This window comes from Anser brachyrhynchus (genome assembly GCF_964034855.1).
Source record: "Anser brachyrhynchus genome assembly, chromosome: 8".
In the NCBI taxonomy this organism is placed as follows: Eukaryota; Metazoa; Chordata; class Aves; order Anseriformes; family Anatidae; genus Anser; species Anser brachyrhynchus.
The window spans coordinates 29,713,630-29,730,485 of record NC_137702.1 but is presented as its reverse complement, the minus strand read 5'-3'; the positions used below and the strand labels follow the sequence as shown (position 1 = coordinate 29,730,485).

The following is a 16,856-nucleotide window of genomic DNA, read 5'->3' as shown; positions in this document are numbered from 1 at the left end:
CATCATTGTGATAGCCAGGAGGAAATCCTGGCTCTTCATTTTGCCCTGCATAGCTTTAGGATGTAGTTGTTTATTTTTCCTAAAGCAGGCTGATCCATTATAAACTGGGAGTAACCAAATCATGTCCTTGTCTTAGGGTGGGCTGATCTACTCAGGCACCAGCAGTTCTTATGGCCAGGTAAGCAAGCCGGATATTCCATAGGAAGTTCTTCACTGATCTCTCTGTGCTCAGCATGATATTTTGAGAATGATGTTTCCTTTGGCAGTCTGAGTCTCAGTTTTTCTTATGGCTTTTGCTGAGAACCGGGCAATCCATCACACAGATGAGCATATTGCTCTGTCTCCTCTAGCTCAGGAAGAGCCTTTTTGGGAAACCTCTGTGCAGCTGTCTTTCCGTATTTGTTATGCACTTTATAGAAACATCTTTGTCAAGGTGGTAAATATCTTCTCTTTCTTAAAGGGTTCCAAAGGAAGCCAGTCCTATGGCCAGGTGAGACTTTTTTTCTTAACTATATTGAACTTTTCTGTAGGGGACAGCCTTGTAAATTGGCTTTGGGGTTTGGTCAGTCATTGGCTTGTTATTTTGTGTTGTTTTTTTTTTTTTTCCCCATCTGTTTTTTTGTTTGTTTCTTTTTGGTTTTTGGTTTGTTTATGGTTTGTTTGGGTTTTGGTAGGGTGGTTGTCTGTTTTTTGGTGTTGTTTTTCCTTCTTCTTATTTCTCGATAGTCCCTGGTTTTGGGTCATCCCACAGAGCTACCATATAAGAAAAAGAACATAAAACAGAGGAAGTCTGATGGGGAAAATGCCTTTCTGTTGCAGCTTTGTGATGACTACATCTTTATTTACAAATGGGTTCTTGCCTTTCTTACAGGTCTACCGGCCTCCAGTTGTCGGTTCCTATGGCCAGGTAAGCAACAGTCAATCACTAGCAAGTATGCAACATTTGATAAAGTTGAGTGCCGTGGCACTGCAAGAGCACTTAGCAGTTGCTTGGAATTTGAATTATAAAGGACGTTTTCTCTGAAAGTGTGGTCTCAAACTGGGAGTAACCAAATCATGTCCTTGTCTTAGGGTGGGCTGACCTACTCAGGCATCAGCAGTTCTTATGGCCAGGTAAGCAAGCTGGATATTCCATAGATGAGCTTACTGCTCTGTCTCCTCTGGCTCAGGAAGAGCCTTTTTGGGAAACCTTTGCACAGCTGTCTATGCATAATCATTATGCACTTTATAAAAGTTCCTATGGCCTTGTAAGCACCAGTCAATCCCCAGCCAGCATACACCATTTGAGAAAGTTGAGTTCCATGTTACTTCAAAAGCGCTTACACATCCTGAGTGATTGCTAATTTAAAGGACATTTTGTTCTTGGGTATAGAACTCATGTGCTTGATATTCCATAATGCTTATCTTTTATTTTCAAAATATTAAAATTTAAAAATTGAACATTTAAATTTTCATATCATACTTATACATATTATGTGCTGCTGTAATTTGTGTGCTGTCCCTGTATACGCAGTGAGATTTCTGTGAGGTTTGAAGTAATTAGTTGAAGCTATATAGCAGCTCATATTAGAAGTTAGACTTGTGAACATTTTGTTCCTGTGGGTCTGGGAACAGCCTTACTGAAGGTGATCTTTCCCACATACAAAGGAATACATGTAAGTGCCATCTTTTTGATGCAACAGAATATTCAACATCCACAATACTTTTCAAGGAAATTCACAGTAGTATATTGCTGGTCTTCATCCTCTTAAGCAGTCAGATAACTAAAGCCCTTTGAAAGTTATTTCTATATTTGTAATGGGGAAAAGGAATAACTGGATCACTGAGCTGCTCTTTTTTTCCAGCAGGGCGGATCTTTTTCTTCAAGTGGTAGTAATGGTTGTGGACAAGTAAGTCAACTTTCTCCAAGATACTTGAATAGTAGATCCAGCTTTCTATGTGGTAGTAATGGTTCTCAACAAATTATACAATGTCTATTAGTAGAGTCTCTTGCTTTTGTTATTATATGATAATAGATTATCGGATATTGGAGAGGCTAACACTTGGTCATGGTAACCAAAACGTAGTGGCTTCTTCCATATACTGTTAAGAACAGAAGACTTACAAGTTTTCTGTCTGTCACAGTAGACATTCATCTGCTGAGCAAACAGTCTTTGGGAGTGACTTTTGGATGTTGCTCCATTTAGTTTCCATAGAACGCAATAGGCTCAGAAAGTGACTCCTGTGGTGTGAGATTGGTAGTTTTCATCCTGGTTCCAATTCAACTTATTTATGCCTACAGTGATATAAGGACTGTTATCAACAATAAGATCCTAGGTGAAGAAAAGTGCAGCCTTGATAGTAAACCTAAGTCCAAATAAATAAATGGGGGAAAGCAATGAGAATGAGAGAGCATTATAATTACAGAAACTTTTGGCAAAAGTATTACAATTGGTGTGAGTTAAGTATTAATAGAAATGCATGTGTGAAAGCATAAATAATAAAAGACTAGTGGTGCCATGCATCAGTAGACAAGGATGCTATATAACAGCAATGAAACTGAAGGAATGTGAAGAAACAATGAACAACGTGTTGCTTCCACCAAAGCTGCATCACAGATAATTTATCAGCTGAAAAACTGTGTTCTTAATAACAGGGGAGTGACAACCAGGGTAGAACACACTGTACTATTTCTCATCCTTTTATTCCAACAAGAATGCTGGCTGCAGCCAAAATATACGCAAAAATAAAGGAAATGAAAGGCAGCAGACTACAACTACGATGGGTGAATCTAGCAAGATTTTGAGGTAGATTGTCACGAAGCAGAAGCTGTTGATTCCTAAAAGGACTGACCAAAGCAAACTGTTCATTTTTGCCAATCAAGAGAAACTAGGATGATACAGAGACACATCAATTGCCAGCCTACCTTGCTTTCCATGTTGCACCCAAGAAATCTTGCTTTGATCACCTGTGTGTATGTTTTGATGAGTAAGTGTGGGAGTATGGGAGTGATGGAGGGTAGAGCAAGAGCCTAAACGGATTAAATAAAATTAAACTCTCCATCTGTTGAGTTAGAAATTTAAGAAGAAAGATAATTACTTTACTAGAAAATGAAAATGTGGGGATTTATCTTTGTTTATCCGTTTTTCAACAGGGTACTTCATATGACAGCAATCCCTGCCACCAGGTAAATGAACTTCCACCTCTGAATTTAAGATATATCCAAAATGAGTTTTGCCACTGACTCAACTGGTAACATCCTCAGCTCTATAGAGTGCAAATCCATGAAATTTTAGAACCTTAGAATCGGTTGGAAGGGATCTTGAAGATCATCCAGTTCCAAACCCCTAGGCATGGGCAGGGATGTCACCCACTATATCAGGTTGGCCCAGGGCCCCATCCAACCTCCTAAACAAGTATCATAGTTTTCATTAAAAATAATCTGTAGTCAAACAGTAAGTGTCAAAACACACATTATTTCTTGTTTAATTTACAGGGTGGATCACAGAGTGGTAGCCAGGTAGGTAGCTCTTTATTAACTATTGAATAAAAAATTGTAAGCAGCTCTAATCTAGAGTATAATTGTGTTACTCATGAGGATACAGACTCGTGCAGAGTCTATCCATCTCCAGATTTCAATTAATTCCCAATAGTTTGTATTGGCCCTGAAACTTACATATCAAGGGCTCTGCAACCTAATAAAGCTAGCTTTGTGGGTTCTGATAAAATTCGGTTCTCCAGTGTTACAACTGTTGCTGTATTGTTTTCACAGGGTGGATCATACACCTCACAAAACTATGGTGGTAGCCACATAAGTACTACATTTTTATTTCTTTCCATTGAAGTTTTACATCCCACAGGTTCCATGGTCTCCAATCAATAATGGTTCTGCAATATTGTAATACATTTTCTAATTTTGTTGTTGTTAGCAGAGCGAATCATCATCCTCACAAAATTACGGTGGTAGCCAGGTAGGTAGACCTTGATTTTTTTTTTGCCTTTTTTTTTTCTCCTGTCACGAGTTTTAATCCTATCTGATAAGAAATTCTAATCAGATTAGTTTTTCATTCTTAGGTAGCTACTCTGTGCCATGCTTGATTGAGATCCTGGTATTATGATTACTGACATCTAGAAAATTGTATTTGTTTAAAGGAATCCCAGGCGATTGTTTATTATTATTTTGCCCCTGAATAAAATCACAATTTCTTCTGAAGTAGGGTTTCTATTGTTTGTTTTAAAGGGTGGTTCATCCTCACAAAACTATGGTGGCAGCCAAGTAAGTAATGCTTTATTTCTCTATTTGTACATCATTCTATACAAGCTTTAGCCTCTACTCAAAATTAGCTTTTCTGATTGCTAATTTTCTCTGATTTTTGATTGGTTGGTTTGTTTTAAAGGGTGGATCCTCTTCTCAAAACTATTACGGTGGCCAAGTAAGTAATGCTTTATTTCAGCAATTATACATCACTTCATACAAGCTTTAGCCTCTGCTCAAAATTGGGTTTTCTGTTTGCTAATTTTCTCTGATTTTTGGTTGGATTTTTTTTTTAAGGGTGGATCCTCCTCTCAAAACTATTATGGTGGCCAAGTAAGTAATGCTTTGTTTCAGCAATTATACTTCATACAAGCTTTAGCCTCTGCTCAAAAATGGGTTTTCTATTTGCTAATTTTGTCTGATTTTTGGTTGGTTTGTTTTAAAGGGTGGATCATCCTCCTTTGACTATTATGATAATCAGGTAACTAGTTCATTCTTTCTTCTAGTTATGTATTATTTCATGCAATTTTTTTTATTTTCTGATTAACTGTGTCATCTTTCTCGTAGATGTAATAAAACGTAATGCTTTCTATGCTCTTCTTATTTCTTTTTCTGAAGCATGGAACATTCTCTCTAAACAACTATCACTGCCATTTATACGACTCTTTATTTTCCTTACAAAAATCCTTCTTTAACTCAGCAGTACCTTTTTTTTTTTGCATGAGCTTTAATTCTGTTCACAGAGTGCAAGATCAGACAAAATATATTATTAAAAATCCTTTTTTTGGTGAGGAAATAACTAGTATCTGATGTCCTTCTAGGATTCACAGGTTTCCTCAGATGATAATCCCAATGCTTGTGATGATGTGAGTATGCTTTATCTAATACATTTTCATCACAACATTTTTCATGTAGATGGGAAAATATTACACTACCATATGCTACCATATGCAGTCTTGCAAAAAAAAAAAAAAAAGAAGTTACCCAGAAGGAGTATTTAGTCCCCACACTAATAGCTGTTTCAGCAGCTGCGTATTTTCTTACTGAATTTTTTCAGGTGTTTACAGATGTATTTTGTGCTTTTAAATGCATTTACCTTGATGAAATGTGAATAAAAAGATTTCAGTAACTGCACTAACAGAAAAATTTTCTCCAAAATAAGGATACATTTTACAGTAATTAAAAATCAAATCAAATGGACAAGGCTTAAATACATACAATGAAAGAATGAAAAGAGAAAAAAATGCCAGATATTCCACTGCATTTCACTTCGCATTTTTACCAACCTCAAGTTAGTGTTAAAATGTTCTTCAGACTGGAATGATAGGATTTCAAACTAATTTAGGCAAGACAGTGGAGGATGCGAGCAATGAAGCATGTATGATTTATGTTGTTGTCTGTACACAACATCAGAAAGAATTGGGTTTCTGTAAGTTTATTTTATTTAAATTTAATTTATTCTTTTCCAGAATGACACAACATATAGTGCTAATGGTCGGGTAAGTGCTTTTTCTCTTCTACAGTATTCAGATTCTAATAATTAATGACATTTTTAGTAGCACTTCCACATTAGACCTGTGGGCCTGTACTTGTAGTATATGATTAATTTTTAAAAGATATTATAAAGCAATAAAAGAATGAGCTTATTTGATCTCATATTTCTCTGCTCTCAGCCCCTTCTATCAGTCCTCAAGGCTGCTGCGGTTACCTAAAACTGTACAGTACTTATAGGAATATACAATAACAGAGTTTTTATTAGTCTCCTTAGTATATTTACTTTGGATAGTTATTTTGGAATTAACCATCTGTATATGTGAGGTATGTAGCTGCCTCAAGCTTTTGTCACTTGTTCTAATGTAAACTTGCAAATATGCTAGGGTTCTAAAGTAAGATTTATCCTCAGGTGATACTTGCTCTGTCAGGACTTTTCGTTCTGTCCCACAGGCATGAAAGGTGACTTATATGGACAGATTGTTACCAAGCAAATACACTGCTGTGTAAATGAATGATGTTTTTCCATACTTGTTCATGGCAAAGCTTTTCCGTCTGTTACAGCCTGCTTTTCTACTTCTTACTGCCATCTAGAGTAACCTTTTGTCACCTGCCTCTTGCTTTTTCTTCAGTTGTCAGCCATATTTACTGCTTCACTGTTTTTCCCCGTTTTTCCTCTTGGACGTTAGTACTGCACAAAATATGCACCCTAGGAAGTAAGGAGGTCTTCTAAAAACTTTTTTTCTTTGGCAGTTGTATTTATCTTGAAAGCACTGCATTAAGTTTAACGCAACAGGTTCTGCAAAGCAATCCCTTCCACAGTAAGCGTTCTTTAAGTGTTCTCATTGCTTCCTTCTTTAGCCACGTTAGATGCTATTATTCCCTTGGTTATCCCTGTCCAGTGTGTGTTGTTGGACTTCATTTTAAAAGTTTTCTTTTAAGCGTTCTCACAAAGAAGATGTATAGAATGTTTATGTACACACGCACGCTGCTCTAAACCACAGAGGGTGAGCTGAGAGAGACATTAAACTCTGCTAAGCACAAACTTCTTATGGAGAAGTTGAAGGGTGAAAATAGCCTATAAATATTGTTATGTAAGACTCAATGATAGCAAAGTATATTGCCACTGACAGAAAAAATGACAACATGTAACTGAACGCAGATTGCAGAACATCTGAGAGACTTAGCAAAAATCAGGTAATGAACTTGACACAAATTCTTGATTTTCTTACTACTCAAGCCAATTTGCTTAAAATTGGAATCACTCTTTGAATACACGGTTGATAAAGTTTAGTAAACAAAGTGCTTTATGCTTTTATGATTTCATATTGAATTGTGGGAGTGGGATGGGGGAATACTAACAGAAGGAGAGACTTTGCTACCTCACTGTTTATTGGGTGTGTATTATGGTACAGTTTGGTCTGAATTTTGTATTGGTTCCACATGAAGAAACAAGATTTGGATTCCTATATTTACAATATGATGTTTTCAGAAGATAAATGATGCTTTCCTCTCTTGCTCCAAAATTGGTTTATCAATGTTAGAGTTATTTGAAAATAAATAATAACTAACACAAGTATTTTCCACTGTGTCATCTGTTGAAAGTGAGGACAATCAGAACTCCATAGACACTTTCCTCTCCCTAAATGTGCCACTTTGATACATTTAGATTCTTTCTGGAAGTATTTTGTGTGGAGGTCTCTATCTATAAAGTAATAACTGGCTTCTGGTTCCTTTACAGAAATCTGGTTGTGCAAAGAAGAAGGTTGTTGCCAGAGTAAGTAACTTTTATTTCCCACTGCTTTGTAGGATTTTTGCCCAAATTATACCTAATTTGTTATAATTATATCTATTTTTCTCTAATTATGTTTGACATAATGAATATTCTCCTGTTTAAGGAAGTAAATAAATAAAATAAAGTTTGGCCATTTGCTCTTTTGGTGAATTTATTTTAAAACAACATATACATATATATGAAAAAATACATGACATGAAAATCTTGCTGTGCGGTATGGGGTAACTCAAATTCCAGTTCATCAGAAAGCACATATAGAGTTACTTTAATCTACCATTAATTAAAATTAATGTGTTATACAAACAGAGGGCAGTTAAAATGGTAACTGAATTCAGACAGAATGATGAGGTAAGAAAAAGTAATGTTGGGTAATTTATTCTGCTGCTTTTGGTGTGGAGGAGACATAGATATATGTATTGTATAGCTTCAAGTCAGTAGCCTATAAAAATTAAGCAAATGATATTTTATTTTATAATAAGGTACTTCTACTCATATGCATTAAAGGCTCTGGAGTCATAAATAACTAATACAGACAAAAAAAAAGGCCTATGACTGTTTATAGATCAGAGTTTTCATCTCTGAACAGTAAATATCTCTGTTTTTACAGGATACATCACATGTTTTGAGCAGAAGAGACTATGATGTACAGGTAAACCATACTTGTCATTTCTGAATGCTGATATTACAGCTGCTTGATGTATTAGAAGCATAAAGATTAAGCTTCTTCAACAGATTATTCTATTTAAAGTTAGATAGTTCTTTTCCAATAGAACTATATATTTAAATTTATTACCCTTAATGAAAAAATTAGTTATTTCTTATTTCTTCACAGAATGAATCTTCTACTTCAAACAACAGCCACACTAACTTTCAGGTAATAACATAGTGTCCACTCTATCACCTTACTGAAAAGAGCTTTCTCATAAACTATATTTCAGTTTCTGAAAATTAGGTTCCACTTATTTATCTGTGCTACACAATGTTATTTTGATGTGGCAGCATTTCCCCATAATGTTAAAATTTAGTGCAGTTGTGAATAATGATAAAAGGCACAGAATTTAGTGTCCTTGTTCTTCCACTCCATTAAGCAGGTAGCAATTGCAGGTGGATTTTTACATGATATGTTCTCAAAAGTTGTTTTTAAAACACAAAAGAAATAGTTTCAGAATCTCTTCTTAGAAACAATCCTGCTATAGTGATGGTAATGGTTAGATATATCATTTTCATCTAGAATTTGGTAACAAGGTACACCTTAATTGTGTGCTTCTGTCACAAAAGTAGGTCTAGCCTTCTAGTCTTAATGTTCTGTAGACCTGTGAACTGTTGCAGTACTCTGTATGTTCCAGAGCTATGTGAAAGTTTGACCCACCCTGAGTGGCAACTGTTCTATTTTTTTGAAATATTTTGTACTCTAGTGGTACCCATCAGCTTTCTCAGAGATCTGTAATCCCACTATGACCAGCATTATGCAGATGTAACATTATCACAGTCCTTTGTCTGAGAGTTTGAGGTCTAATTCAATAATAGAGTGAGATCCCTGAGCTCCAGTGAGTAGCACTTCTCTTCATTAGTTTTCCTGATATCCATTTGTTATGTATTGTACCAGTCCCCAAATAGGTTTCAGCCAACTTTACATTTTCACAATGATTCAGGCAAAAAGTTATGAATAAGTTAGTTTGGTGCAGGGAAGTAGTACAAAGAGTTTGTGACCTTACATCTCACTACATCGGTTTATACACATTAGATTCTTTTCCTTTTCTATGCTTTTCATATGATAAAATGTTTCTATAAAAAAAATAATTGGTTTCTTCACAGGGTGGATCATTTATTGCAACTGGTGGTGGATCAAGTAGTCAGGTCAGCCATTTCTCTATTGTTGACTAGTCTTGTTCATACAGCTTCCTGGTAATTAAACTAATTAAACTAAGGAATTAGAGTTTAAGTCCAGTAATTTTGTGTAGGGGACTGCTAATGTTATATATTAAATTGTAAATGAAGTGAGCTTGTTCAGACTGTTTATTTGAAATGGCTTCTGAAATCACTTTTTAATACTTTCAATTTCACACATGGCTTATTGGCAAATGGACATTGGTGATTCACTGTACTCCTGACTTCCCAGATAGTTCTCTCTTGATTAGACATATATAAATGAGACATAACACTGAGATATGTAATGTTAGTTTAACTTGCAAAGCAAATTTCAAATGTCTAGGACTATGCTGCCTTCTCATTCGTTCCAGATATAAGAAAAGTCACAGCTCCACGGTAGTCCCCAGTCTTTCTTCCCCTAAATACAGTTTGGCATCTCACGTATGGTTTTATGTTTAACTTTCACAAATCAATATCTGTTTCCCTTTATTTATTTATCATTATTTTATTTATAGGGTGGTTGCATTTGTCCTGATGGAAGCAGTGGTATTAGACAGGTAATTCTTTTTCCTGAGTTTATACTTACATCTACATAATGAAGTGTTTTGAATTAATCATCTAATAAATATAGACACTTGGGTAATACATTATTAATAATTTCCTTAGTATGCATAGAATTATATACAATGAAATGGAATAATGAAGTCTCACTGTAAGCACGTGATTAGTATTTGGGCACTAACTTTCTGTAACTGCTTTGTAATGCAAATGTTCTCAGTTAACTGTTATGTGTTAATTATCCATTACCTTCAAAAACCTGTGTCAATATGTCCCATAGTAACCCCAGATTTTAACTGGATTCAGATTAGGTTCCTTGTACTTCTCACGTGTCTTTTAAAACATTGTGACTAAAATGTTAAAATTTGATAAATATTTCAAAAGATAATTTTTAAATTAATATTTAAACTATTTCTTACCCATAAAGAGAATCACTGCAACCTCATTGTCAGTGGCGCATTTTTATATTGCATAGCAATGAATTATTTACTAAAATTCATCATATCTATTGCCCCATAAAACATAAGCATTTCTACAGTTTGAATAGGCAGAAACAGGAATATTTTATTATAAAGTGTAGGATATATATTTTTTCATTCTCAGATGTTACAGATTTAAATTATCCCTATTGTAAAATATAGAGAGTGTGGATTTTTACATCGTCTATTTTATACCTGAAAACTTACCTTATACATTTTTCTTGAAGCTGTATTTACACAAACCCTCCTGAACCATGTAATATTTTTTTTTTTAGTTTTCAATTTCAACAAGAAACTTGTTGTGAATTATTATTTCTATAAAAAGGCATGCACTTTAAACAAATTAATTTTATGAAGAAATAACTGCTTTCCGAACTTACTGTGGTTAACATTTAGCAACAGTAATTTTGGTCTGGCAGAAGATCACCTCTCTCATATAATTGAGGCTGACCAGTAATCACGACCTATATGTTTTAAAAATATAGCCCAGTCTATTAAATTGATTAATCTTAAAATTTAATTGAAGAAAAACTTTTTTTTGCTTTGTTATGTAATGCTACATAAACAAATACATTTACAAGGAAAATGTATGTAATTATGGATGTAATTATGCAAGTTTTCATTCTACTATGGCCTTTGCACCTTTGTGCTTTCAATTGATGCACAGAGAGGCTTGGTTTTAAACAGCAAATGACCATACCTTGGCCAGGGGGTGGAGGGTGGGTTTAGTTACTATCAAAGAATGATTTTGAACAAGAAGGAAAAATACATCTAAATTGGTCATGTAAAAAAAAAAAAATCAATTCTCAGTGTAGGTGTATGGACTTGGATACCCAAGAGACTCATATTTCAGTTTGTGACAGTATCAGCTGGTATATTAATTTATGATAAACTACGCAGCAATAGTCTAGATCTTTCTCTTCACCCAACAGTACAGTTCCTTGGTCTTTCCCAAAAGAATAGAGAGAATTAAAAACAGGACTTACTTGACTTATTTTCATTTTCTGTCCAGGGTAGATCCTCTACGTATGGCAGTAGCAACGCCTAAGACTAACATTTAAACACATTGCTGTGGTAGGCAGGTTTTTTTGTCCTGCATGAAAAGAATCAAGTTGTAGATGAATACATATGAATAAATAAACCAGCAATCACAAATCTTATATAAAATACCAAGTCATCTACTTCCTTGAAGATTCTGCAGCCCAAGAGGAAAATCCCTGTAAAAAGCTTTCTTCTAAAACTTAAAAGCTATGAAAGGAAAAGGATTTTTAAAGCAAGTGTCAAAGCTGTTCATGTTTAAACCTTGTTTCAAATGAAAAAATGGGTTTTCTTATGTGGTTTCCCAAATTTGTCACATTGCAGTTATTCCACTTTTTCCTCTAAGATCTATCTAAAGACAAAGGCTCAGTCTACAAATTCCCTGCAGAACAGTCCAACCATAGAATAATACTTTGCTTGTCTTTTTTGTGTATAAAGACGATGTGACAGTAATAATGGATGTTATGTACTGGTAAATAGAATTTCTCTTTTAAGTGGTGAGCAGAAATATCTGATCAACTAGAACCTATTTGCACTTTGAAAGTTTGCTATTTTAGCAGTTTTGAAAAACATGATAACAATGATCTATAATAACATAGAGTCAACCAGCCATAACATATTATTCTGTAACTAGAAAGAGTAAGATGAAGAGTTATTAATTTTTTCAGGTCCTTTAACCTGAGAAGTCCAAGCTAAAGTTTTTTTCACCTCTAACAAAAATTGTCAGTATTCTCTTTAAATGATTGCAGAAACGTCCCTTCTGAAATAAAATGTATATATTTTGAACGAACAGAAATTCAGAATTGGACTCATTTACTTAGATGTCTGTTTTCAATAAGATAGCTAGTCCGTGTTTTCCTTTCAGGGTGCCCCAGGTCCTTTCCATGGCACTTCTGGTAACCAGGTACATATTCTAGTCATTGTATCTGCATGCAAAAAGTCTGAAAAACTTTCTTGAAGAACACTTTAAATACAAAACAGTAACTCCTGATGTTTTCCTCTGCAGGGAGGGTCTTCCTTCTATCCCGGTGGATCTTATGGACAGGTAAATTTTCTTCCTCATTCGTAAAGTCAATATAGTCTTCCATTGTCTTCATTCCTGTACTCCCAAATAGTGACTGTTAGGAAATATCCTAATTAACAGCCAACAATTGAATCAAACACAGTGTAACCTACAGCATGAAGTCTGTCAGAGGAAGAAGACTATTCTGTGTTTAGAACTTCCTTGGATTCATCTCTCAATCAGCTCAGAAAATCATTGCTGTAAAGTTTCTTGTTCTTTCACAATATTGGCCTAAAGTGAGAGTCAAGCACATTTATTTATACCACTCTGTTTGCAAGAAAGTAGGTAGTCTATGTTTTCCTTTCAGGGAGCACCAGGTTCTTCATACAGCACGTATTCTGGTAATCAGGTAAACATTCAGATAAAGTGCCCTACTCAGAAGCTCCATCTAAAACCTCTCCAGAAGGAGCAGTCAAATGTAAATGAGTAACCCATTCTGTCTTCTGCACAGGGAGGATCTCCCTTCTATCCTGGAGGATCTTATGGACAGGTAGTTTTTCCTCTTTCCTCGAGTGGATAACACAGACAGCCGTAATCCTGATTTCTCGACTGCCAGTATTGCGGTTGCTGTGAAATACTGTAATTACAGACCTGACAGTTTTCTCTTAGACTAGCTAACTTTAATCAACTGTGAAGTAACTTAGCAGTGTGAAGTCTGGCAGAGAACAATACAGAAAGGTATAGACAGTTTTTTTGCAGAAATCAAATGTCAGCCGGCTAAGAAAACTGCTGCCTGAAAACTTCTCCTGCCTTAACATTATTGGTCTTAATTTTTATTTAGGTACTAAAGGTTAGCTCAAAACTGGGAGAAAGAGTATAAATGAGAACTGTATGCCTTGATAAGGAGCACTTACCTTGGCTGCAAGAAACTAGTTGGTCTGTGTTTTCCTTTTAGGGAGCCCCAGGTTCTTTCCATGGCACTTATTCTGGTAACCAGGTACACATTCTGGTCATTGTACCTGCATGCGAGAACCCTAAGAATCTTTCTTGACAGAACACTTTAGATATAAAACAGTAACTCCTGATGTTTTCCTCTGCAGGGAGGGTCTTCCTTCTATCCCGGTGGATCTTATGGACAGGTAAGTTTTCTTCCTCATTTGTAAAGTCAATATAGTCTTCCATTGTCTTCATTCCTGTACTCCCAAATAGTGACTGTTAGGAAATATCCTAATTAACAGCCAACAATTGAATCAAACACAGTGTAACCTACAGCATGAAGTCTGTCAGAGGAAGAAGACTATTCTGTGTTTAGAACTTCCTTGGATTCATCTCTCAATCAGCTCAGAAAATCATTGCTGTAAAGTTTCTTGTTCTTTCACAATATTGGCCTAAAGTGAGAGTCAAGCACATTTATTTATACCACTCTGTTTGCAAGAAAGTAGGTAGTCTATGTTTTCCTTTCAGGGAGCACCAGGTTCTTCATACAGCACGTATTCTGGTAATCAGGTAAACATTCAGATAAAGTGCCCTATCAGAAGCTCCATCTAAAACCTCTCCAGAAGGAGTAGTCAAATGTAAATGAGTAACCCATTCTGTCTTCTGCACAGGGAGGATCTTCCTTCTATCCTGGAGGATCTTATGGACAGGTAGTTTTTCCTCCTTCCTCGAGTGGATAACACAGACAGCTGTAATCCTGATTTCTCGACTGCCAGTATTGCGGTTGCTGTGAAATACTGTAATTACAGACCTGACAGTTTTCTCTTAGACTAGCTAACTTTAATCAACTGTGAAGTAACTTAGCAGTGTGAAGTCTGGCAGAGAACAATACAGAAAGGTATAGACAGTTTTTTTGCAGAAATCAAATGTCAGCCGGCTAAGAAAACTGCTGCCTGAAAACTTCTCCTGCCTTAACATTATTGGTCTTAATTTTTATTTAGGTACTAAAGGTTAGCTCAAAACTGGGAGAAAGAGTATAAATGAGAACTGTATGCCTTGATAAGGAGCACTTACCTTGGCTGCAAGAAACTAGTTGGTCTGTGTTTTCCTTTTAGGGAGCCCCAGGTTCTTTCCATGGCACTTATTCTGGTAACCAGGTACACATTCTGGTCATTGTACCTGTATGCGAGAACCCTAAGAATCTTTCTTGACAGAACACCTTAGATATAAAACAGTAACTCCTGATGTTTTCCTCTGCAGGGAGGGTCTTCCTTCTATCCCGGTGGATCCTATGGACAGGTAAGTTTTCTTCCTCATTTGTAAAGTCAATATAGTCTTCCATGATCTTCATTTCTGTACTGCCCTTGAAAGAAGAAAAAGTCTTTCTTAGAGGAATCAAAATATTAAAGTCTTTTTTTTTTTTCTCTACAGGGAGGGTCTTCTGTGTATGATAGTAGCAGTGAATCCTACGGTCAGGTAAATACTCTTTTTTCCCTTTTTTTGCTTTCGTATAAAGGGTGCTTGTATAAATGGTGCTTAGGGCCAACACCATGGTTCCTACATATAGTTATATTCTGTATTTGGGCTCTTGCTTTACCTTTCAGTGAAGGTTTTTGTTTGTTTGTTTTTTTCTCTGAGGAGTGAAATTGCAAATACCCTTCATGTCATGGAATTTTACAGGGATGTATGTGAAAAGCTGTGTGCTTCCACATGCTAAAGCTTATTGTCCTCAATAATACTAGCTGTGAATTATCATCCAGATGAAGGTCTCTTCAATAATAGAAACAGAATTTGCTCTAAGAATATGTCAAACTAGTGTTTTACAGGATATAACTGAGCTTCTCAATATTTATTCTGATAACTAAGCGAATATTTGCATAATTAAAATCTCCACAGAAAGGGCCCCCTACAGCAAGTATGCTTCCAAAATGAAATGTCTGTTTGCAAAATGAAAATTATTTATGTTTTCTGAACAGGATGGATCTTCCACATATGGTGGTGCTGGATCTTATGGTCAGGTAAGTATTGTTTCTATCATGCATCAAAAGCTGAAGCTTGGTGTGTTGGTTCTTACATGCACTGGGTTCTATATTTCAACTATTTTTAAGTGACGACCATGTGATAGCTTTTGGTTTCCCTTTTATTTACCCATTTACAGCTCCAAATGTTTTCATAATGTTCGGAAGGTTATGCATTATAAAACTACCCTGCTTACTGTGCCACTGTGACTATGCAGTCTTTTAATTAGGATAACATTTTTTCCCTTAATTAATGGTTTTACAGTAGCTCACTGAAAAGTATTTTGTGCATTTATTTTACACCACTTACTTATGTAGAAGCCATTGAAAGTCTAGGAGAATGCACATACTGTATTTAAGTCTGTACGTGTCGATGTGAAGTGCATTGGAGAACCATTTTGTAGGGACTACATTCTTTTTCGTTTAGCAATACGTTTTCACCACCCAAAGTCATGTAAAATTATTTATTAAAAATAAGACATAATCTAGACTGCTTTTTCATAGAAAAATTTGTCTTATTGGTACTCCTATTGCAGAATCTAGAAACAAAGTCTAGATAATGGGATATTTGAATGTAAATAATAGTTTATTTTGCAAATCAACTTTATCTAAGATGTTTCCTAAGAGAGAACATGTTTACAAGTAATTCTGGGAGGTGTGTGTGTGTCTGAGTTTGTTCATTTTCTTAAACCTCCTCTGGTTAAGCAGCAAGTAAAGTTATATATCTTTTTCTTTTCTTGAACATTCCATGGTTTAGGTGAAATTGGAAATTCTAAGTGGTTCATTATTTTTATTCCTCTAACGTATTTTCTTTACAAGTAAGGTCATAAGTCCTTTATATATGAAAATAAATGTTTTTCCAATATTTTATAGGATTCGTCTTCCATAGGAGGTGGTGAATCCGATGATATCGTAAGTATTTTTTCTCTAGTATATCAATCTCAGAATTTACTACCTTTTAACATGTCTGGGTGCTTGTGTACCTTTACCTATCTCATAGTCATACCTCCAAGAGCTCCTTCACAGCATATTCTAATAATCTGTGTTGCTTAGTAATTTTCTGCAAGAACTTCTTTGAAATTATATTGTTCCTATAGATAAAAAAAAAAGCAGATTTAAATTATGTCACATTATTGTGCTATGGTATGATAAGGATTTAGCACACTAAAATTACAATTGCAACAGTTCATACTTGTAACAGTCATATATTTTTGAATTGGTCGTTAGAAGTAGCATTTACAAAGGAAGCTCTCTTTCTTTATTTCATAATTTCTGTCAAAATTTCACATCAGTATATTCTCACAATATAAAAAACAACTAGGTTCTTCCTACTTCCAGTGATTTGAGTACTCTTTCAATGATTTAATTTAATATAATAATAGTAATTTAATACTGCAACAGCATCTGTATTATCACTATATCAGATGAGCCATTT

The 16,856-nt window shown here is 35.2% G+C and overlaps 1 protein-coding gene across 50 annotated transcripts in view; it reads left to right on the top strand.

Annotated features, from left to right (window-relative positions):
• LOC308199030 (uncharacterized protein) overlaps positions 1-16,856 on the top strand; it is a 53,629-nt gene that overhangs the window by 18,245 nt on the left and 18,528 nt on the right. For 11 of the 50 annotated variants that reach the window (XM_080602404.1, XM_080602443.1, XM_080602414.1 and 8 more), the window contains exons 19-50: positions 137-178; positions 461-490; positions 872-907; positions 1,072-1,113; positions 1,845-1,889; positions 3,134-3,166; positions 3,476-3,499; positions 3,909-3,950; positions 4,220-4,255; positions 4,377-4,412; positions 4,532-4,567; positions 4,680-4,715; positions 5,056-5,100; positions 5,704-5,733; positions 7,467-7,502; positions 8,128-8,169; positions 8,353-8,394; positions 9,336-9,377; positions 9,905-9,946; positions 12,330-12,368; positions 12,471-12,509; positions 12,835-12,876; positions 12,979-13,017; positions 13,423-13,464; positions 13,568-13,606; positions 13,932-13,973; positions 14,075-14,113; positions 14,519-14,560; positions 14,664-14,702; positions 14,835-14,879; positions 15,380-15,421; positions 16,295-16,333. In XM_080602404.1, the coding sequence (XP_080458530.1) occupies positions 137-178; positions 461-490; positions 872-907; positions 1,072-1,113; positions 1,845-1,889; positions 3,134-3,166; positions 3,476-3,499; positions 3,909-3,950; positions 4,220-4,255; positions 4,377-4,412; positions 4,532-4,567; positions 4,680-4,715; positions 5,056-5,100; positions 5,704-5,733; positions 7,467-7,502; positions 8,128-8,169; positions 8,353-8,394; positions 9,336-9,377; positions 9,905-9,946; positions 12,330-12,368; positions 12,471-12,509; positions 12,835-12,876; positions 12,979-13,017; positions 13,423-13,464; positions 13,568-13,606; positions 13,932-13,973; positions 14,075-14,113; positions 14,519-14,560; positions 14,664-14,702; positions 14,835-14,879; positions 15,380-15,421; positions 16,295-16,333 (1,245 nt within the window). The remainder of the gene's footprint in view (positions 1-136; positions 179-460; positions 491-871; positions 908-1,071; positions 1,114-1,844; positions 1,890-3,133; positions 3,167-3,475; positions 3,500-3,908; positions 3,951-4,219; positions 4,256-4,376; positions 4,413-4,531; positions 4,568-4,679; positions 4,716-5,055; positions 5,101-5,703; positions 5,734-7,466; positions 7,503-8,127; positions 8,170-8,352; positions 8,395-9,335; positions 9,378-9,904; positions 9,947-12,329; positions 12,369-12,470; positions 12,510-12,834; positions 12,877-12,978; positions 13,018-13,422; positions 13,465-13,567; positions 13,607-13,931; positions 13,974-14,074; positions 14,114-14,518; positions 14,561-14,663; positions 14,703-14,834; positions 14,880-15,379; positions 15,422-16,294; positions 16,334-16,856) is intronic. The other 39 variants (XM_080602429.1, XM_080602407.1, XM_080602418.1 and 36 more) reach the window with 39 other exon arrangements.